Source organism: Salvelinus alpinus, chromosome 2 (genome assembly GCF_045679555.1).
Source record: "Salvelinus alpinus chromosome 2, SLU_Salpinus.1, whole genome shotgun sequence".
Taxonomy (NCBI): domain Eukaryota; kingdom Metazoa; phylum Chordata; class Actinopteri; order Salmoniformes; family Salmonidae; genus Salvelinus; species Salvelinus alpinus.
The window spans coordinates 98,812,367-98,835,791 of record NC_092087.1 but is presented as its reverse complement, the minus strand read 5'-3'; the positions used below and the strand labels follow the sequence as shown (position 1 = coordinate 98,835,791).

Below are 23,425 nucleotides of genomic sequence, written 5' to 3'. Positions count from 1 at the left end.
AAATGATTTGCCCTAAGCTTGAAACTCTCGCACAGCTTATTAGGCTCTACACCGGTTATAAAGCTGTTTAATGTTTATTATTTTACTAGGCAAGTCAGTTCAGAACAAATTATTATTTTCAATGATGGCCTAGGGAACAGTGGGTTAACTGTCTGGTTCAGGGGCAGAATGACAGATTTTTACCTTGTCAGCTCGGGGATTAGATCTGGCAACCTTTCGGTTACTGGCCCAACGCTCTAACCACTAGGCTACCTGTGCTTCCTGTGCTTCATTTTAAGGAGTTATTTGGCCACTTTAGTTGTGATAAATACCTTATCAAGCCATATAGGCCTATGGGCTGGGCTACATACGGTGTGCGACTAGGATTTGAAAAAGTCGCAATAAAACGCATGAGTTATTCCTTGCCTTACTGCAGAAGCTGGGCATCATTCACAAGTGATAGGCTAATATTGTCACCCATCAGACTATTCTTAATTTAATGTTGTATTTACATATACTAAAGAATATGTGTGAAATTTAGTTTTGATTTTGAATGGAACATTATCATGCACCTGTATCGAAACAGGGGTATGGGGGAAAAAATGTGTCAACTATGCACTTAAATAACGAAATGGAGGATGTTTTTTCCTGTGGTTCATTTTCATGCCAGCCAGGTAGTCTATACTCCTATTGTAAAGAGAAGCAATGTGCTTAATATAATGAAAGTTTATAAATATAATAGGCCTAGCCTACAGAAAGCTGATGGGATCTTCCTCTTTCTAATAGAGGCCATCACTCTGTTTTCTCACGCAATTACATAGCCTATAGAAATGTTGAGCAACATGAGCTCAAGGACTCTGATGAAGTGTTCGATTACATTTACATTTATGTCAGAGTGATTTAAAGGGACAATACAGTGCTGAGTACCAGGCAGTTCGCAAGTTCTGTAGGCTACTTAAAGACAATCAGTAGCATCAGAAAAGCCTAATTACCGTGACTAAACAGTCACGTGGAATTTGACTGCCGTCGTGGCTTGTGATTGCCGGCCTGGCGGTAATAGCGTCACCTTGACAACCCCTCCATGTTGGCAGATCTAGATGACTGAGGTTACCAGAGACAAACGGCTGAATGTACAACTCTATACAGCTGACTTCCTGTCATTGGAGAAGGGCCCAATCCCAAATTGACATCTAGACCCTATGCACTTGTGGAGATGTAAGATAATCTAATTGGTTGTAAGCAATATGGTATGACTTCCGCCTATCATTGAGTGGTAGAGCTATTACCATATTGCTTACACCTGACCAAACCTCTCCGATCTCCACAAGTGCATATGGCGTAGGGTCTAGGACTAGGGTCTAGAGTCAGGGGCTAGGGTCAGGGGCTAGGGGCTAGGGTCTAGGACTAGGGTCTAAGGTCTAGGACTAGGGTCTAGGACTAGGGGCTAGGGTCTAGGATCTAGGTCTAGGGTCTAGGGGGAATTTAGGACTGGGCCCATTGGGTCCATGTGTCTTGATTTCTGGTTTTAAAAGACTTGTCAGCAGTCTTACCACCATGACTAGTTCATAATACATAAAAAAATGCCATGCTGTTGTATCCTGTATGTATAACTTGGGAATATAATTATATTTTGTCAATCTGTCTCAAACTGAAATACTGCTGCTCGGCTCCCTGTTCAAGTTGAGTTCTTGTATCAAGGGTTGATGTTAAGATACTTGTGTATGTGAACACCCCTTCAAATGAGTGGATTTGGCTATTTCAGCCACACCTGTTGCTGACAGGTGTATAAAATCGAGCACACATCCATGCAATCTCCATAGACAAACAATATCCATGGACAAACATTGGCAGTAAAATGGCCTTACTGAAGAGCTCAGTGACTTTCAACGTAGCATCGTCATAGGATTCCACCTTTCCAACAAGTCAGTTCATCAAATTTCTGCCCTGCTAGAGCTGCTCAGGTCAACTGTAAGTGCTGTTATTGTGAAGTGGAAACATCTCGGAGCAACGACGTCTCAGCCGCGAAGTGGTAGACCACACAAGCTCACAGAACGGGACCACCGAGTGCTGAAACGCACAGCGTGTACAAATCGTCTGAATTTGGTTGCAAAACTCACTACCGAGTACCAAACTGCCTCTGGAAGCAACATCAGCACAATAACTGTTCGTCGGGAGCTTTAGGAAATGGGTTTCAATGGCTGAGCAGCTGCACACAAGCCTACGATAAGTAATGGTCTGTGGCTGCTTTTCATGGTTCAGGCTCTTAAGTTCCAGTGAAGGGAAATCTTAACACGACAGCGTACAATGACATTCTAGATGATTCAACTTTGTGGCTACAGTTTGGGGAAAGCCCTTTCCTGTTTCAGAATGACAATGCTCCTGTGCACAAAGCGAGGTCCATTCAGAAATGGTTTGTCGAGATCGATGTGGAAGAACTTGACTTGCCTGCACAGAGCACTGACCTCACCCAGCCAGGCCTAATCGCAAGCCAGGCCTAATTACTAGCATCAGTGCCCGACCTCACTAATGCTCGTGGCTGAATTGAAGCAAGTCCCCGCAGCAATGTTCCAAAGCCGTCCCAGAAGAGTGGAGGCTGTTATAGCAGCAAAGGGGGGGGGGACCAACTGCATATTGATGCCCATCATTTTGGAATGAGATGTTTGACGAGCAGGTCACATAATTCTGGTCATGTAGTGTATGTTGTCCATTTCAAGGAATGTTGTCAATTTATTGCTGAACACCAACTAGAGTTAATAAAAATGGTGACAGCAATGTGTTGTTGGAGTAGATCTTTATGAGTAAGAAGGATTATGCATAATCTAGGGTCCTAGTATAATTTAGGGTCCTTGTATAACCTAGGGTCCTTGTATAACCAAGGGTCCTAGTATAATCTAGGGTCCTAGTATACCAAGGGTTCAAGCGTCACAGGCAAAGTGCATGTATGTAGTGTTACATCAACATTTTGTGAGGACAGAAATTAAAAAAAATCTTAGATTTGTAATTATTTTCTAATTGATCAATAATGACAATAAAGGTGTAATTCTATCTTAAGTTAGATAACAATAGTCATATGTGTAATTTTTTACATAAACACACATTACCCGGATAAGATTGCTATACTACCATTATTTGTCACCTATCTAAAAAATGTCGATCTTCATTTCAGTCCGTCATTCATGGCAGAGTTTTGTGCTTTTGCATCGGGTGACTGTTGGTGGCGTGAAAAGACAAATTAAAATTGCTATTCAAAATGGGGGACACTCCTTATAACATTTTCAGTTATGCTCACCGCACGACTAATAAATCCATACTGTACATTCGAGCTAGAAAGCGCGTAAACGTGATTCGTGCATCATACGGCTTTTATTTTGTCGTAGCCATATTTTGATTGACGCCGTGTCAAAAACGTCACTACGCCGGAAGTGTTTGTTGGAAAGATTAAAATCCTCTTGAGTGACAGCAGCGGTTTGGTACATTGTATTTTTTTCTTTCTGTAGGGATGGAGGTGACACGAACAAGTAATTCACCTCTTTATGCACCCTTATAGAGAATATACACCAAGATTATATTCATATGCTATTAGATACACAACGTTAGCTGTCGTTTCTCACCGCACAATCGCACGAATATGATTCCGTTCACGTCCGCGAGGTTGTGAATGCTAACCCGCTAACTAGCTAGCTTGCGTGTTGAGTAACCACCAACGCATGTTGGCTGATTGTTGTTTTTGTATTACAGATTTCAAAGACAGTTTAAGCACTGTGTACAGCGCAATAGAGGAAGCAGACTTTCTCGCAATCGATGGGGAATTTTCAGGTAAGCCATTGTTAGCTAACTATTTAACTGGCAAACGTTTATAGGTACATCTTAGCTAGCTCGCTGGCCAACCAGTTCTCGTGGCTGCTACAAGCCACACGCGCAGTCGGTTTTGAACTCTGACATCTTCATATTTTTCTAGTTAATACAGTAGAAAATACACTCTTTTTGGTTTCAGGTATTAGCGATGGGCCCAACGTCAGCGCACTGACTAACGGGTTGGACACGCCAGAGGAGCGCTACATGAAGCTAAAAAAGGTAACCGTCAAGAGAGGCATGCGTTTAGAGTTGGGGGCAATGCGGTTTCTGTATTATGCTGCATTTACTTGACACTACAACATTTTATGGCAGCCATGTTGGTTCCCCGTTAGTTTAACACGGGGAATATTTAACAATGCTATGGAACGGAATGTCTAGAATGAGAACGATATTCAAAACTCGAACAGATTGCCTAACACTAAATATATGGCCCTGGTTATAACTGTCGGTCAGGTACGGAGTGAGTAGCTACAGTTGAAGTCAGAAGTTTACATACACCTTAGCCAAAGATTTAAACTCAGTTTTTCATAATTCCTGACATATAATCCTAGTAAAAAGTCCCTGTTTTAGGTCAGTTAGGATCACCACTTTATTTTAAGAATGTGAAATGCCAGAATAATAGTGGAGCGAATTTCCCCACCCCCAGCTTTTATTTCTTTCATCACATTCCCAGTGGGTCAGAAGTTTACATATACTCAATTAGTATTTGGTAGCATTGCCTTTAAATTGTTTAACTTGGGTCAAATGTTTTGGTTGGCCTTCCACAAGCTTCCCACAGTAAGTTGGGTGAATTTTGGCCCATTCCTCCTGACAGAGCTGGTGTAACTGAGTCAGGTTTGTAGGCCTCCTTGCTCGCATACACTTTTTCAGTTCTGCCCACACATTTTCTGTAGGATTGAGGTCAGGGCTTTGTGATGGCCACTCCAATACCTTGACTTTGTTGTCCTCAAGCCATTTTGCCACAACTTTGGAAGTATGCTTGGGGTCAATGTCCATTTGGAAGACCCATTTGTGACCAAGCTTTAACTTCCTGACTGATGTCCTGAGATGTTGCTTCAATATATCCATATAATTTTCCACATCATGATGCCATCTATTTTGTGAAGTGCACCAGTCCCTCCTGCAGCAAAGCACCCCCACAACATGATGCTGTCACCCCGTGCTTCATGGTTGGGATGGTGTTCTTTGGCTTGCAAGCCTCCCCCTTTTTCCTCCAAACATAACGTTGGTCATTATGGCCAAACAGTTATATTTTTGTTTCATCAGACCAGAGGACATTTCTCCAAAAAGTACGATCTTTGTCCCCGTGTGCAGTTGCAAACCGTAGTCTGGCTTCTTTATGGCGGTTTTGGAGCAGTGGCTTCTTCCTTTGCTGCTGTTCTGGGATTGATTTGCACTTTTTGCGCCAAAGTACGTTCATCTCTAGGAGACAGAATGTGTCTCCTTCCTGAGCGGCATGACAGCTGCGTGGTCCCATGGTGTTTATACTTGCGTACTATTGTTTGTACAGATGAACGTGGTACCTTCAGGCGTTTGGAAATTGCTCCCAAGGATGAACCAGACTTGTGGAGGTTTACCATTTTGTTTTCTGAGGTCTTGGCTGATTTTGATTTTCCCATGATGTCAAGCAAAGAGTCACTGAATTTGAAGGTAGGCCTTGAAATACATCCACAGGTACACCTCCAATTGACTCAAATGATGTCAATTCGCCTATCAGAAGCTTCTAAAGCCATGACATTTTCTGGAATTTTCCAAGCTGTTTAAAGGCACAGTCAACTTAGTGTATGTAAACTTCTGACCCACTGGAATTGTGATACAGTGAATTATAAGTGAAATAATCTGTGTGTAAACAATTGTTGGAAAAATGACTTGTGTCATGCACAAAGTAGATGTCATAACCGACTTGCCAAAACTATAGTTTGTTAACAAGAAATTTGTGGAGTGGTTGAAAAACGAGGTTTAATGACTCCAACCTAAGTGTATGTAAACTTCCGTCTGTATATAACTAATAATATAGCAAGGTAGCTCGCGTAACTTTTTATATGATCATGGTTTTCGGGTGTTTTAGATTCCTGGAGTCTATGTATGGGCCACGTGCTATCGGTCCTGCTTTAAATGTACACGTTTGACTCTCTGTCCACTCCTCTGGCTCTCCACCCCCCCCCCCCCCCACCCCTCTTATCCAGCATTCCATGGACTTCTTGCTGTTTCAGTTTGGACTGTGTACGTTCACATATGACCAGGCAGAGTCCAAGTGAGTGGGATTTATCTCTCTTAGATTTAACCTTTAACACGCAGTCGGTTTGAACTGAGTGACATCTGAGTAACATGAAGCTTCTCAGAGTAGGAGTGCTGGTTTAGGATCAGTATTTAGCCTTTCGGATCATTCTGAATTTGACTCCATATGGACCTGATCCTATATCAGCCATCTTACTTGGAGAAGCTTGACGCATAGGACCCCTGACCTGACTCCAGATCAGTTAGAGATTTAGCCAACTCTTCTCTGCTGTGTTGTGACACTGTCATAACAAATGGGTTGTGTCTGAAATACAGGTCTGGGACCAGTCTGCCACAGAATGAAATAGAAGGCTGATTTAGTGTTAAATAGAAGTCTAAGTCAGCTATATTGAATGATGTGATCTCTATGCAGCAGGCTATAGGAATGTTTAACCTACCTGACCTGCTGTTCTTTCTCTCCCGGTGTTTTTGTCCCCACAGGTACGTCATAAAGACTTTTAATTTTTATATATTCCCAAAGCCATTCAACAGAACCTCACCAGACACCAAGTTCATCTGCCAGGTTAGAAAACCTTGGTCTGTTTTATTTAATCTGGGTGGTACAAGCATTTCTTATTGGACAGGTTTAGGTAGTCACTCCCTGTTTCAGCCCTTTTGCTTCCCTTTCATTCCTGGAGAATAGGACCCATGTTGCCCCTGGCGGTGCTTCCTTAAATATGTTTGTGTTTGTTATTTCAGAGTTCCAGCATAGACTTCCTGGCCAGTCAGGGTTTTGACTTCAACAAAGTGTTCCGTCACGGTAGGTGGCATGTCTGGTTGCCGTAGAAACTGGGACAATAAAGATGACTAAGTGATTGATTTAAGCTAACCAACACGCCGCCATCTAACCCCGCCTCCTTTTCTGGTTGCCGTAGGGATCCCGTACCTGAACCAGGAAGAGGAAGTGCAGCTGCGGGAGCAGTATGAGGAGAGGCGGAGTCAGAGTAACGGATCAGGAAACCCCTCCTACATCTCCCCCAACTCAAACAAAGGTCCCGGCAGCATCCCCGAGGAGCACAGGGAGTACATCGGACGAGTGGTGTAAGTTTAAACCTGACTCCCATTTCTAGTTACAACTTTAGATTGTAGTTGCATGTGGTAACGGAGTGGTGAGAGAGATGACAGCTTGGTCCCAAATCTGCCCCTTTCCCTTGCCACCTGCTGACACCAGTTTCTCCAGCCGCCCCTAGCCCCTTTCCCTCCCTAGCCGCCTGCTGACACCAGTTCCTCCAGCCGCCACCAGCCCCTTTCCCTCCCCAGCCACCTGCTGACACCAGTTCCTCCAGCCCCCCCTAGCCCCTTTCCCTCCCTAGCCGCCTGCTGACACCAGTTCCTCCAGCCGCCACCAGCCCCTTTCCCTCCCCAGCCACCTGCTGACACCAGTTCCTCCAGCCGCCACCAGCCCCTTTCCCTCCCCAGCCACCTGCTGACACCAGTTCCTCCAGCCGCCACCAGCCCCTTTCCCTCCCCAGCCACCTGCTGACACCAGTTCCTCCAGCCGCCACCAGCCCCTTTCCCTCCCCAGCCACCTGCTGACACCAGTTCCTCCAGCCGCCACCAGCCCCTTTCCCTCCCCAGCCACCTGCTGACACCAGTTCCTCCAGCCACCCCTTTCCCTCCCTAGCCACCTGCTGACACCAGTTCCTCCATCCGCCACCAGCCCCTTTCCCTCCCTAGCCACCTGCTGACACCAGTTCCTCCAGCCGCCCCTTTCCCTCCCTAGCCACATGCTGACACCAGTTCCTCCAGCCGCCCCTAGCCCCTTTCCCTCCCTAGCCACCTGCTGACACCAGTTCCTCCAGCCGCCCCTTTCCCTCCCTAGCCACCTGCTGACACCAGTTCCTCCAGCCGCCCCTTTCCCTCCCTAGCCACCTGCTGACACCAGTTCCTCCAGCCCCTTTCCCTCCCTAGCCACCTGCTGACACCAGTTCCTCCAGCCACCACTAGCCCCTTTCCCTCCCTAGCCACCTGCTGACACCAGTTCCTCCAGCCGCCCCTAGCCCCTTTCCCTCCCTAGCCACCTGCTGACCCCAGTTCCTCCAGCCCCTTTTCCTCCCTAGCCACCTGCTGACACCAGTTCCTCCAGCCCCCACCAGCCCCTTTCCCTCCCTAGCCACCTGCTGACACCAGTTCCTCCAGCCCCCACTAGCCCCTTTCCCTCCCTAGCCACCTGCTGGCACCAGTTTCTCCAGCCCCCCCCAGCCCCTTTCCCTCCCTAGCCGCCTGCTGACACCAGTTCCTCCAGCCGCCACCAGCCCCTTTCCCTCCCTAGCCACCTGCTGACACCAGTTCCTCCAGCCGCCCCTAGCCCCTTTCCCTCCCTAGCCACCTGCTGACACCAGTTCCTCTAGCCCCTTTCCCTCCCTAGCCACCTGCTGACACCAGTTCCTCCAGCCCCCACTAGCCCCTTTCCCTCCCTAGCCACCTGCTGACACCAGTTCCTCCAGCCCCCACTAGCCCCTTTCCCTCCCTAGCCACCTGCTGACACCAGTTCCTCCAGCCGCCCCTTTCCCTCCCTAGCCACCTGCTGACACCAGTTCCTCCAGCCCCCACCAGCCCCTTTCCCTCCCTAGCCACCTGCTGACACCAGTTCCTCCAGCCCCCACTAGCCCCTTTCCCTCCCTAGCCACCTGCTGGCACCAGTTTCTCCAGCCCCCCCCCAGCCCCTTTCCCTCCCTAGCCACCTGCTGACACCAGTTCCTCCAGCCGCCCCTAGCCCCTTTCCCTCCCCAGCCACCTGCTGACACCAGTTCCTCCAGCCGCCACCAGCCCCTTTCCCTCCCTAGCCACCTGCTGACACCAGTTCCTCCAGCCCCTTTCCCTCCCCAGCCACCTGCTGACACCAGTTCCTCCAGCCACCACTAGCCCCTTTCCCTCCCTAGCCACCTGCTGACACCAGTTCCTCCAGCCCCTTTCCCTCCCCAGCCACCAGCTGACACCAGTTCCTCCAGCCGCCCCTAGCCCCTTTCCCTCCCTAGCCACCTGCTGACACCAGTCCCTCCATAGTTGTCCTTCATATAAGGCATGGTTTAAACTCCTCCAAACGGGTGTTATAGCCTCAGTGCGGAACCCGTCCTACGGTCCACAGTGTGGTCACATGGTACTGATTTATGTCCAGCGGAGCAGAAATCCATGGTACCAGTCCAGACCCTTCAGCTCCAGCCCTGAATGCTTCCCTGTAGTCGTTTTGTTAAGTCTTTCCTTTTGTCCCCTTTGCAGAGGGAAGGTGGAGTCTCTGTTCACTACCTCAGAGAAGACTGTGGACCTGGAGCCCTGCACTGGGTAAAGAAACGTGTGTGTGTGTGTGTGAGAGAGTAATGTGCATTTATACAACACTTTTGTTTTCAGTCTCAAAGGGCTTTACCAAGTTAACATGGTTCTCCTGATTCCCCAGCAACATTGACCATTGTTTTGTTTCTTAAAAACCTCCATTCCCCCTGTTCTCTGCTCCACTCCAGGTTTCAGAGGAAGCTGATCTACCAGACACTCAACTCCAAGTAAGTACTTCCTGTTTCCTGTCCTTCAGGAGCAGCAATGTTCTAGAACTCTGAAGATTCAGTGTTCCACCCCATCAATACAGGGAGATGAATGAAATCCACGTTTTAAATTATTTGATTACATTCTGCTATTTCTAAAACAAATGAATTGGGGTTTATAACTGTAGTTTTAACGCTGCTTAGTCACAGTTAATGTTAATCATTAAATGTTTATATATTTACCAGTACTGAGTGTGTATATTGTACAGAGATGACATATCTTTATAGAAGGATAATGTTGATCTAATCTCCTATAGGTTCCCAAAGGGCCTTCATGTTGAGACCTTGGAGACGGAGAAGGTCAGTCTGCCAGCTAGATCAGTGGTTCTCAAACCTCTCCTCTGGGGGGGAAACCCCCAGCCAGTCCATGTATTTGATCTATTCCAGAGCCCTACGGGACTCATGATCACGGCCGGTTGTGATACAGCCCGGTATCGAACCAGGGTCTGTAGTGACGCCTCTAGCACTTTCGATGCAGTGCCTTAAACCGCTAGCACACCTGATTCAACTAATCATCAATACCTTTTATATTAGGGACACGGTTCCCGAGTGGCGCAGCGGTTTAAGGCACTGCATCGAAGTGCTAGAGGTGTCACTACAGACCCTGGTTCAATCCCGGGCTGTATCACAACCGGCCGTGATCAGGAGTCCCGTAGGGCGGCGATCAATTGGCCCAGCATCAACCGGGTTAGGGGAGGGGTAGGCCGTCATTGTAAAATAAGAATTAGTTCTTAACTGACTTGCCTAGTTAAATAAATCCGTTAAGCTAGAGGATGTAATGCCTGATACCAGTTTCAACTTTAGTTTAGTGCTCCATTTTAACTGTCTTTATACCTATGGCCGAGTTACTCGGGTTGTCTACGTTAGTAATCAGGAGTTACTCAGGGGTTTTCTACGTTAGTAATCAGGAGTTACTCAGGGATTTTCTACGTTAGTAATCAGGAGTTACTCAGGGATTTTCTACGTTAGTAATCAGGAGTTACTCAGGGATTTTCTACGTCAGTAATCAGGAGTTACTCAGGGATTTTCTACGTCAGTAATCAGGAGTTACTCAGGGATTTTCTACGTTAGTAATCAGGAGTTACTCAGGGATTTTCTACGTTAGTAATCAGGAGTTACTCAGGGATTTTCTACGTTAGTAATCAGGAGTTACTCAGGGATTTTCTACGTTAGGAATCAGGAGCTACTCGGGGATTTTCTACGTCAGTAATCAGGAGTTACTCAGGGATTGTCTACGTCTGACCGCCTGCCAGTGTTCTTGGTCTGACCGCCTGCCAGTGTTCTTGGTCTGACCGCCTGCCAGTGTTCTTGGTCTCATCCAGATCTAGAAGGAATAACACAATGCTTAGAGTACAGAAATACTATCATGTAAAGTGAGTGACGCTGTGGGCTTGTCTCCAGTCAGTAGGTGTTATATTATCAGGTGTGTGTTGATGTACATCATAGACAGGTGTATCATGTGATGTGAGTGATGCTGTGGGCTTGTCTCCAGTCAGTAGGTGTTATATAGTCAGTAGGTGTGTGTTGATGTACATCATAGACGGGTGTATTATGTGATGATACACGGTGTTTCAGAAAGAGCGTTACATCCAGATCAGCAAGGTGGACGACGAGGAGCGGAAGAGGAGAGAACGGCAGAAACAGGAGAGAGAACAGGTGACGTTCCTTCCACTCTTGTTTTTCTACAAAGCGAACCAACATTCCGGAACATTTCTCCCTGTGGTGTTCTAGATGGAACCAGTCTGAACACACTAACTCCTAAATCACATGACCAGCCGAATCTCCTTCTACTGGATCTAAAAAGCAGAGGCGGAACATTTCTTCTTGAAATGTTCCAAACCTTCACCCCCCCCCCCCCCCTAGAAGAAACACGATCGGGAGGGGCAACGTTTTGAATCTGGGAGATGACTTGTCCAATAAGAGACATTCCTTTTGTAGTTTCTTTGCAATGTTTTGCTGTGTTTCCTACTGAACATGTCCCTCGTCAATCCCCCCAGGAGGAGCTGAATGACGCTGTGGGATTCTCCAGGGTCATACACGCCATCTCCAAATCTGTGAGTTACCCTGACAACCTGTTATCAACTTGTTGTTTGAGTTTTAATCTGTTTCTTCTGGTATGTTACGATGTACAGTATATGCCCAACTGCCTTTGCAATCCAGCACTGAAACTATAAGGAATATTGTATTTGAGTGAGTTCTCCTTTATCTCTCTTGGGCGCTATACTTTTAGGATGGGACTCATCTCTTTTCCCCCTCTCTCCAACCCAGGGAAAGTTGGTGGTTGGCCACAACATGCTGCTGGATGTCATGCACACCATCCATCAGTTCTACTGCGTACTGCCAGAGGTACAAACACGCACCATTTATATGAACACTATGGTTCATTTCTTAAAATGTTTTATTTCACCTTTATTTAACCAGGTAGGCTAGTTGAGAACAAGTTCTCATTTACAACTGCCACCTGGCCAAGATAAAGCAAAGCAGTGCGACACAAACAACAACACGGAGTTACACATGGAATAAACAAACATACAGTGTGTGCAAATGAGTTAAGATTAGGGAGGTAAGGCAATAAATAGGCCATAGTGGCGAGTAGCGATACTGGGGTGCAAAGGAGCAAAAAAATTAAATAATAACAGTATAGGGATAAGGTAGTTGGATGGGCTATTTAGAGATGAGCTATGTACAGTGATCTGTAAGATGCTCTGACAGCTGATGCTTAAAGTTAGTGAGGGAGATATGAGACTCCAGCTTCAGTGATTTTTGCAATTCGCTCCAGTCATTGGCAGTAGAGAACTGGAAGGAAAGGCGGCTAAATGAGGAATTGGCTTTGGGGGTGACCAGTGAAATATACCTGCTGGAGCGCGTGCTACGGGGTGGGTGCTGCTATGGTGACCAGTGAGCTGAGATAAGGCGGGGCTTTACCTAGCAAAGACTTATAGATGACCTGGAGCCAGTGGGTTTGGCGACGAATATGAAGCGAGGGCCAGCCAACGAGAGCATACAGGTCGCAGTGGTGGGTGGTATATGGGGCTTTGATGACAAAACGGATGGCACTGTGATAGACTGCATCCAATTTGCTGAGTAGAGTGTTTAAGGCTATTTTGTAAATGACATCGAGGATCGGTAGGATAGTCAGTTTTACGAGGAATATGTTTGGTAGCATGAGTGAAGGATGCTTTGTTGCGAAATAGGAAGCCGATTCTAGATGTAATTTTGTATTGGAGATGCTTAATGTGAGTCTGGAAGGAGAGTTTACAGTCTAACCAGACACCTAGGTATTTGTAGATGTCAGAACCGTCCAGAGTAGTGATGCTGGATGGGCGGACATGTGCTGGTAGCGATCGGTTGAAAAGCATGCATTTAGTTTTACTTGCATTTAAGAGCAGTTGGAGGCCACGGAAGGAGATTTGTATTGCATTGAAGCTTGTCTGGAGGTTTAAGTGTCCAAAGAAGGGCCAGAAGTATACAGAATGGTATCGTCTGCGTGGAGGTGGATCCGAGAATCACCAGCAGCAAGAGCAACATCATTGATGTATACAGAGAAAAGAGTCGGCCCAAGAATTGAACTCTGTGGCACCCCCATAGACTGCCAGAGGTCCGGACAACAGGCCCTCCGATTTGACACACTGAACGGTCTGAGAAGTAGTTGGTGAACCAGGCGAGGCAATCATTTGAGAAACCGAGTCTGCCGATAAGAATATGGTGATTGACAGAGTCGAAAGCCTTGGCCAGGTCGATGAATACAGCTGCACAGTATTGTCTCCTATCGATGGAGGTTATGATTTCGTTTAGGACCTTGAGCGTGGCTGAGGTGCACCCATGACCAGCTCGGAAACCAGATTGCATAGCAGAGAAGGTACGGTGGGATTCTAAATGGTCGGTGATCTGTTTAACTTGGCTTTCGAAGACCTTAGAAAGGCAGGGTAGGCTAGATATAGGTCTGTAGCAGTTTGGGTCTAGAGTGTCTCCCCCTTTGAAGAGGGGGATGACCGCGGCAGCTTTCCAATCTTTGGGAATCTCAGACGATACGAAAGAGAGGTTGAACAGGCTAGTAATAGGGGTTGCAACAATTTCGGCTGATAATTTTAGAGGGTCCAGATTGTCTAATCTGGCTGATTTGTAGGGATCCAGATTTTGCAGCTCTTTCAGAACATCAGCTATCAGGATTTGGGTGAAGGAGAAATGGGGGAGGCTTGGGCAAATTGCTGTGGGGGGTGCAGGGCTGTTGACCGGGGGTGGCCAGGTGGAAAGCATGGAGACACTGTGTTTTAGAATCGGAGACACGGTGTTTTAGAATCGGAGACACGGTGTTTTAGAATCGGAGACACGGTGTTTTAGAATCGGAGACACGGTGTTTTAGAATCGGAGACACGGTGTTTTAGAATCGGAGACACGGTGTTTTAGAAGAACCTTGTATCTTTTCTATTTGACAAAGTCTTTTCTTTCTTCCCCTACAGGACCTGAATGACTTTAAAGAAGTCACTCAGTGTGTCTTCCCCAGGTAAATACATACTGCTGCGTCAGGGTTTCAGTGGGTCTTCCCCGGGTAAAGACATTCTGCTGCGTCAGGGTTTCGCTGGGTCTTCCCCGGGTAAATACATACTGCTGCGTCAGGGTTTCGGTGGGTCTTCCCCGGGTAAATACGTTCTGCTGCGTCAGGGTTTCGCTGGGTCTTCCCCGGGTAAATACGTTCTGCTGCGTCAGGGTTTCGCTGGGTCTTCCCCGGGTAAATACGTTCTGCTGCGTCAGGGTTTCGCTGGGTCTTCCCCGGGTAAATACGTTCTGCTGCGTCAGGGTTTCGCTGGGTCTTCCCCGGGTAAATACGTTCTGCTGCGTCAGGGTTTCGCTGGGTCTTCCCCGGGTAAATACGTTCTGCTGCGTCAGGGTTTCGCTGGGTCTTCCCCGGGTAAATACGTTCTGCTGCGTCAGGGTTTCGCTGGGTCTTCCCCGGGTAAATACGTTCTGCTGCGTCAGGGTTTCGCTGGGTCTTCCCCGGGTAAATACGCTCTGCTGCGTCAGGGTTTCGCTGGGTCTTCCCCGGGTAAATACGTACTGCTGCGTCAGGGTTTCGCTGGGTCTTCCCCGGGTAAATACGTTCTGCTGCGTCAGGGTTTCGCTGGGTCTTCCCCGGGTACAGACATAATGCTACTACTTCTCTCTATGGGCCGTTCTGGCTCCGACAAGGCTTCCCACTACTTTAACCTAACCTCTCTGGGAGTCGGTGTATTTATCTGGTGCACTGTTGACCTAGAAACCTCTCCAGTAGCCCAGAGGTTGGAGAGGGGGACCAGCAGCTGGAAGAGCCGGCGACACACATGGGAATGAACTGACTGCTGGAAGGCTGCTGCTCTGATCCCATGTACCATCTCCTGCCATTGTGCAAGGCACTTAACGCGTCGCCCTCCCCCTCAACGCGTCGCCCTCCCCCTCAACGCGTCGCCCTCCCCCTCAACGCGTCGCCCTCCCCCTCAACGCGTCGCCCTCCCCCTCAGCGCGTGTGTATGTGGTGGTGTTGGTAAAGGCAGATGTTCCTCTTTAACCAATGGACCAAGTATTTTCTCTATTGTTTCCTCAGGCTGTTGGACACCAAGCTCATGGCCACTACGCAACCTTTCAAGGTAAAACTATTTCAAGTATTTAGATGTCAGGGTTAATAAAGGATGTCATGAAACCCCCTGTGGAAGTCTGAAGAATATTTATTGTGACTTTATTTGAACCCTTCTAGGAGTTGATCAACATCACATCTCTAGCAGAGCTGCAGAAACAGCTGAAAGAGAGCCCCTTCAAATCTCCGAAAGTTGGTAAGAGAACATGACAACTACACCATGTTAAAGGAACAGGAAGTTATCTCAAAAGCTAGCAGCTGGCGCTCGGACAGCTGGCGCTCGGACAGCTGATGCAAAGGCTAAAATGGCTTTGAAAAAAATATGATTTCAGCTAATAGGGAGGAGTATCTAACAGAATAACTACATCACATGAACTAAATCATACAATGTTTAACATATAATATAAATGGTGGTACATTTGTGTACAAAATTCTAACTTACTCAACCTATATTGTCTATAGTAAAGGGACAAGATTCTATAGCAGTGGTTCTCAACCAGGGGTACTAGGAGCCCCTGGTGGTACTAGACCTATCCACATGGGGTGCTTGAGAAGGCTCCTAATACCATAGGCTTACTGTTAAAATGTAAGAGGGAGTACTTCAGGGGTACTCCGGACAGAGAGAAATTATACTTGGTATTTTACCCGAGGTTGAACCATTGATCTATAGGACCTGTGTAGATACTGTAATGCAGTGGTATTCAAAGTCGGGGAAGCGACCCCAGGGCAACTGCAGTGGGGTCGCTTTTTTAGGAGTACAGATTATTGTATGGGACCATGTACTAACAAAAATCTAAGTTTATCGTCATTAGGTTTTGGGTTGCAAGCGGTAGCAGTGTGTGGACAAAATCACTGGGGAAGCAGAGCCAGATTTTAGTTTTTTTTATGTATAACCAACCCATGTCAGCGTTTCCCAAACTCTATCCTCGGGACCCCAATGGGTGCATGTTTTGGTTCATGGTTCATGGCTTATGGTTCTGACCCCCTTCCATTGACTTACACAGTAATTATGACAACTTCCGGAAGACGTCCTCCAACCTATCAGAGCTTTTGTATGAACTGACATGTTGTCCATCCAATCACAGGATCAGAGAATGTCAGAATCTTGTACTGAAAGCAGAAGCTATAGCTAGCTAGCACTGCGGTGAATAGTTGACTCAAACAGAGAAATACAATAGTTGAATTTTTTTTTGAACAAAGTAATTTCTTCCAAAATAAAGAAGCTAGAGATTAGTTATTTTCAGTTTTACTCACGTAGCTAGCAAATGCAGTTACCTAGTTTAGCCTACTGAAACACGCTGCTCAAACAGAGGGATGCTATGTTAGCTAGCTGGCTATGACATAGGGATGCTATGTTAGCTAGCTGGCTATGACAGAGGGATGCTATGTTAGCTAGCTGGCTATGACAGAGGGATGCTATGTTAGCTAGCTGGCTATGACAGAGGGATGCTATGTTAGCTAGCTGGCAATGACTATCCAACACAACACTGGAACTATTCCAAGTCAAGGTAAGCTTTTGGTTTGACTAATTTATTGCCACCGGGGCTCGCCAATATAAGTGGTAAACTACTTACTGGCTGTACACTGTAACGTTACTGCATGATTGTAGCAGGTTTACTAACGCGTTAGTTCTATTAGCTGTGTTGACTATGACGTTACTTTAGCTAATATGGTGACAACGATGTAGACCTTGTGTAGCGGTTATATGGTATGGCTTGGAAGGTTGTTTTACGCCTGGTCACACAGCTGATGTGTTGTGCATTGAAGTCCACAAGCGAAGGGATGAGAGGAGGAGAGCGCATGTGAGAAGGAATACAACGTGGCTGCTATGAAAGTCAACACGTGATAAGGGGGTGTATTCATTTATCCGATTCTGTTAACTTTTAAAAAAGCAAATGGAACAAAAATGAGGTTAAACATACCTGAATTTGTCCAATAGAACCTCTTTTATGCAACTTGGACTAATGATTACATCCGCCAGATGCAGGCAAGAGTGTGCAAGGCATTGTTCAATGTGTCACGGTCACCTCAAATGTTTATCTCGACCTGTGTGCAACCTGTGTTGTAGCAACCTCATGATGGGCATAGGGACAATGTGAGTATCATGTAGTAGCCTAAACCTATGGATGTTACATTGAACTGGGTGAATGGAGTATGAATGACAGTAACCTAAACCTATCACTGTTACATTGAACTGGGTGAATAGAATATGAATGACAGTAACCTAAACCTATTGATGTTACATTGAACTGGGTGAATGGAATATGAATGACAGTAACCTAAACCTATTGATGTCACATTGAACTGGGTGAATAGAATATGAATGACAGTAACCTAAACCTATGGATGTTACATTGAACTGGGTGAATGGAATATGAATGACAGTAACCTAAACCTATTGATGTTACATTGAACTGGGTGAATAGAATATGAATGACAGTAACCTAAACCTATTGATGTTACATTGAACTGGGTGAATGGAATATGAATGACAGTCATCAATATGCTGTAATAGAAATGAGGCCAAGCTCAAGGGGGAAAAAACCTGTTGTGATAATTGCTTTGTTTGCTCTATAACCTGTTAGTTCATATGCCTTGCCACTGTGTTATATAGGCCTAAGGCCCAGACAATAACACAGTGGCAGAATGAATTCAAACACACCTTTTTGTTGCTTCGTCACAAAACCGGACAGCAACATCTGTCTGGTGATGTCCACAAATCATTTAGCACGTAACAAACAGTTGCTTGACCATGCTGTAGGTCATGTAAGTTCATGTTAACGGCATTTTTTTGAACTGCTAAACAACTATCGACGTCGAACCACGGAGCGTTACCGCGAGTCGAAAATAAATCAAGAGCTTTCCATGTTGTCCAGCTGTGTCTGTAACATTTCACGTAAACCCCATTTCTTGTCTGCATCGAAGTAGCGGTCCTTGTACCTAGCATCGAGCATGGTGGCGACGCCGTGAAGAGGCTCAGAGAGAATGCCACCGAATCGCTTGTTCACAGCCTCGAGTACTTTTGTAAGTTAACTGCTGACACAGATCGTGGGGTTTTGTTGAGCAGGCGTTTCAATGCCATGACAGAGGGTATCACGTCTGCTGCAGACGCAGTTGATGAGCTTATTTCTCCAGTCAGTTGTTTGAATGGCGCTAGGAGTGTGTTCATGTTCTCAAATGCCATTGAAATGGTAGCAGCGGTATGAGAACCAGCACATTCTTCAGCAATACGGCTTTCCTCAGTAAGAAATCCTCATCGACTCACTGTGCTGTCAGACTCCGCATGCTCATGGGGATGATATCGCAGCTCCAAATGGAAGTCGTGACGCCCATAGCAAGCAGCATCATGAATTCCGTTATCTCGGCGTTAATGGATTTCGCCTTTTGAGTTGTCTCGCTGAAATGTAATTACTCTTTCAAATGACTGCTGGACTTGAACTTGTTTAGTTGTTGGAAGTGTGCACTTACTGTTTCTCTGGTGTCGCGCTGTATTTTTCGTGGCGTCATTACGTCATGTACTTACGTTATATACGTATGCACGTCAGTAGAATAGGACGGGTCTCCGTCCACGGCTAATGTAGTGTCTGATTACAGTAGAATAGGACAGGTCTCTGTCCATGTCTGATTACAGTAGAATAGGACAGGTCTCTGTCCATGTCTGATTACAGTAGAATAGGACAGGTCTCTGCCCATGTCTGATTACAGTAGAATAGGACAGGTCTCTGTCCATGTCTGGTTACAGTAGAATAGGACAGGTCTCTGTCCATGTCTGATTACAGTAGAATAGGACAGGTCTCTGTCCATGTCTGATTTACAGTAGAATAGGTCTCTGTCCATGTCTGATTACAGTAGAATAGGACAGGTCTCCGTCCACGGCTAATGTAATGTCTGATTTATCCCTGCTTCTTTCCTCCGTGGTCCAGTAACGGCGGAGGGGTTCCCCAGCTACGATACAGCCCAGGAACAGCTCCACGAGGCGGGCTACGATGCCTATATCACTGGCCTCTGCTTCATCTCCATGGCCAACTACCTAGGTACTACCTTTTACACTGTATACCGCTATTGTCTCTGCTCTCTCTACTACTATTAATCCTACTGTTACTCTAACCCTACACCACTGGCCTATACTCTAACCCTACATCACAACTACCTAGGTACTACCTTTTACACTGTATACCGCTATAGGTACTACCTTTTACACTGTATACTGCTATAGGTACTACCTTTTACACTATGTACCGCTATAGGTACTACCTTTTACACTGTGTACCGCTATAGGTACTACCTTTTACACTGTGTACCGCTATAGGTACTACCTTTTACACTGTGTACCGCTATAGGTACTACCTTTTACACTGTGTACCGCTATAGGTACTACCTTTTACACTGTGTACCGCTATAGGTACTACCTTTTACACTGTATACCGCTATAGGTACTACCTTTTACACTGTATACCGCTATAGGTACTACCTTTTACACTGTATACCGCTATTGTCTCTGCTCTCTCTACTACTATTAATCCTACTGTTACTCTAACCCTACGCCGCTGGCCCGTGGCTCTAACCCTACACCGCTGGCCTGTACTTCAATGGCCTTTTCTCATTTGGGCAAAAGTCTGCTCTCCTTTCTCTCCTCCTGTGGTCAAAGATGTCAATTGGTTAGTAGGGAACGGAAGTCCTCCTCGACAGCCACCTTTCCATTGAGGACAGTGACGTGTATCCTACCCTAAGTCCTTCATTGAGGACAGTGACGTGTATCCTACCCTAAGTCCTTCATTGAGGACAGTGAAGTGTTTCCTACCCTAAGTCCTTCATTGAGGACAGTGAAGTGTATCCTACCCCTAAGTCCTTCATGGAGGACAGTGAAGTGTATCCTACCCTAAGTCCTTCATTGAGGACAGTGAAGTGTTTCCTACCCTAAGTCCTTCATGGAGGACAGTGAAGTGTATCCTACCCTAAGTCCTTCATGGAGGACAGTGAAGTGTATCCTACCCTAAGTCCTTCATGGAGGACAGTGAAGTGTATCCTACCCTAAGTCCTTCATTGAGGACAGTGAAGTGTATCCTACCCTAAGTCCTTCATGGAGGACAGTGAAGTGTATCCTACCCTAAGTCCTTCATGGAGGACAGTGAAGTGTATCCTACCCTAAGTCCTTCATGGAGGACAGTGAAGTGTATCCTACCCTAAGTCCTTCATGGAGGACAGTGAAGTGTATCCTACCCTAAGTCCTTCATGGAGGACAGTGAAGTGTATCCTACCCTAAGTCCTTCATGGAGGACAGTGAAGTGTATCCTACCCTAAGTCCTTCATGGAGGACAGTGAAGTGTATCCTACCCTAAGTCCTTCATGGAGGACAGTGAAGTGTATCCTACCCTAAGTCCTTCATGGAGGACAGTGAAGTGTATCCTACCCTAAGTCCTTCATTGAGGAGTTGATCTGCCACACCCCTTTTGAATCAGGTGTTGTCGGAGGAGACGAGCATGTACTCACTTAAAAACAATAAGCAGCATATTGTTTTTATCTATAAAAAGTATTCCGCAACTTAATTTGTTTTCGTCACATTACACATTTTCTTTTGAGATCCCACCCCTTGTAAATGTAATTTGCCTCATGTGGTGCTAGTGGAGACCTCATTTCATCCACGTTCCCTCATCGCTGCCTCTCCTCGATTTACCTCTGACCTTTTTCAAAAGGAGGCGTGAGAGAATGCGGGAGTTGAGCAAATCCAAATGGAGAAAAGGCCATCTCCATGGTAACGCTACCGCTTACCGTTAGTGAAAACGGATGGGGGGGGGGGGGGGGGGCAGTTCCATGGACAGCGTTGAATCTCTATGATGCCGTGTAGACTGTAGCAGTAGCTGCTGTAATATGTGTTTGGTCATCGGTGGCTGTTTCTCAATCTTTAAAACGTTTTCTCTTTCCTTCTCAGGCACTTTCCTGACTCCCCCCAGAGCCCACATCCCATCCCAATCTAAACTCATCCAACCCTTCGTCAACAAGTAAGATCTTTGTTGTCCCCTTCAGTTTCTTTACCTCTCCTATGGGGACTCATATATCCTCTACCTCAGCATGTCTTAGTGTAGTTATAATGCATCTGTCAGCTGTATGAAGCTTTATAATGCTACATTGACGTCTCATGTCTTCGCCAGACTGTTCCTGATGAGGATCATAGATATTCCCTACCTCAACATCAGCGGACCAGACCGTGAGTAGTTCAATGTGATACTATATACTGTGCATCACCATATCCTACAGCACAGTAGTATTAGTAGTTTAATGTGATACTATATACTGTACAACACAGTAGTATTAGTAGTTTAATGTGATACTATATACTGTACAACACAGTAATATTAGTAGTTTAATGTGATACTATATACTGTACAACACCATATCCTACAGCTCAGTAGTATTAGTAGTTTAATGTGATACTATATACTGTACAACACAGTAGTATTAGTAGTTTAATGTGATACTATATACTGTACAACACCATATCCTACAGCACAGTAGTATTAGTATAATGTGATACTATATACTATACAACACAGTAGTATTAGTAGTTCAATGTGATACTATATACTGTACAACACCATATCCTACAGCACAGTAGTATTAGTAGTTTAATGTGATACTATATACAGTACAACACCATATCCTACAGCACAGTAGTATTAGTAGTTTAATGTGATACTATATCCTACAACACAGTAGTATTAGTAGTTTAATGTGATACTATATACAGTACAACACCATATCCTACAGCACAGTAGTATTAGTAGTTTAATGTGATACTATATACTGTACAACACAGTAGTATTAGTAGTTTAATGTGATACTATATACTGTACAACACAGTAGTATTAGTAGTTTAATGTGATACTATATACTGTACAACACAGTAGTATTAGTAGTTTAATGTGATACTATATACTGTACAACACAGTAGTATTAGTAGTTTAATGTGATACTATATACTGTACAACACAGTAGTATTAGTAGTTTAATGTGATATTATATACTGTACAACACCATACCCTACAGCACAGTAGTATTAGTAGTTTAATGTGATATTATATACTGTACAACACAGTAGTATTAGTAGTTTAATGTGATACTATATACTGTACAACTCAGTAGTATTAGTAGTTTAATGTAATACTATATACTGTACAACACCATAGCCTACAACTCAGTAGTATTAGTAGTTTAATGTGATACTATATACAGTACAACACCATATCCTACAGCTCAGTAGTATTAGTAGTTTAATGTGATACTATATACTGTACAACACAGTAGTATTAGACACTACCTCGTCGGCAGCCAAAGGAAAATGGAGAGGATTTATTAAAGATGGCATATAGAAATGGGCCGTGGCAATGATGTATATGAACCTATCATTGGTCAGTGGTGACTGAGAACGTTCCTTGTTCCCCCCCCCCCCCCCTTCCCTTCATCCCCCTCTACAGTCCAGCCCAAGAGGGATCACGTTCTGTACGTCACCTTCCCTAAGGAGTGGAAGACCAGTGACCTCTACCAGCTGTTCAGTGCCTTCGGTAAGACACACCACATAATATGATGGTAATAATATAGGCTGTTTTAGCAGACACTTTTTACCCAAAACAACGTACAATTTGGCATTGGTGGTCCCAGTGGGAATCAAAGCCACCGTCCTGGCCTTGATACGAACTGGGCCAGTCACTGCCAACTGGGCCAGTCGCTGCCAACTGGGCCAGTCGCTGCCAACTGGGCCAGTCGCTGCCAACTGGGCCAGTCGCTGCCAACTGGGCCACCACGCGGACCAGTCGCTGCCAACTGGGCCACCACGCGAACCAGTCGCTGCCAACTGGGCCACCACGCGGACCAGTCGCTGCCAACTGGGCCACCACGCGGACCAGTCGCTGCCAACTGGGCCACCACGCGGACCAGTCGCTGCCAACTGGGCCACCACGCGGACCAGTCGCTGCCAACTGGGCCAGTCGCTGCCAACTGGGCCACCACACCAGAACCTTTTTAATTCCCATGTCTTCCCGCATGTCTCCTAGGTAACATCCAGGTGTCGTGGATTGATGACACGTCAGCGTTTGTGTGTCTGAGTCAGACAGACCAGGTACAGATCGGTGAGTACTGGCCTATCCATAAGCCTGTTCCCTATATAGTGCACTAC

At 46.0% G+C, this 23,425-nt stretch overlaps 1 protein-coding gene across 1 annotated transcript in view; it reads left to right on the top strand.

Moving 5' to 3' along the window:
• The first annotated feature begins 3,367 nt into the window (after window positions 1–3,367).
• LOC139568383 (poly(A)-specific ribonuclease PARN-like) overlaps window positions 3,368–23,425 on the top strand; it is a 30,055-nt gene continuing 9,997 nt past the window's right edge. The window contains exons 1-21 of the mRNA XM_071390166.1: window positions 3,368–3,497; window positions 3,718–3,795; window positions 3,974–4,053; window positions 6,021–6,088; window positions 6,553–6,634; window positions 6,811–6,871; window positions 6,987–7,152; window positions 9,331–9,393; window positions 9,570–9,608; window positions 9,905–9,947; window positions 11,223–11,303; window positions 11,645–11,701; window positions 11,916–11,993; window positions 14,108–14,151; window positions 15,226–15,268; window positions 15,376–15,451; window positions 19,179–19,289; window positions 21,185–21,254; window positions 21,405–21,460; window positions 22,728–22,814; window positions 23,304–23,378. Coding sequence (XP_071246267.1) covers window positions 3,479–3,497; window positions 3,718–3,795; window positions 3,974–4,053; window positions 6,021–6,088; window positions 6,553–6,634; window positions 6,811–6,871; window positions 6,987–7,152; window positions 9,331–9,393; window positions 9,570–9,608; window positions 9,905–9,947; window positions 11,223–11,303; window positions 11,645–11,701; window positions 11,916–11,993; window positions 14,108–14,151; window positions 15,226–15,268; window positions 15,376–15,451; window positions 19,179–19,289; window positions 21,185–21,254; window positions 21,405–21,460; window positions 22,728–22,814; window positions 23,304–23,378 — 1,477 coding nt within the window. The 5' untranslated portion in view covers window positions 3,368–3,478. The remainder of the gene's footprint in view (window positions 3,498–3,717; window positions 3,796–3,973; window positions 4,054–6,020; window positions 6,089–6,552; window positions 6,635–6,810; window positions 6,872–6,986; window positions 7,153–9,330; window positions 9,394–9,569; window positions 9,609–9,904; window positions 9,948–11,222; window positions 11,304–11,644; window positions 11,702–11,915; window positions 11,994–14,107; window positions 14,152–15,225; window positions 15,269–15,375; window positions 15,452–19,178; window positions 19,290–21,184; window positions 21,255–21,404; window positions 21,461–22,727; window positions 22,815–23,303; window positions 23,379–23,425) is intronic.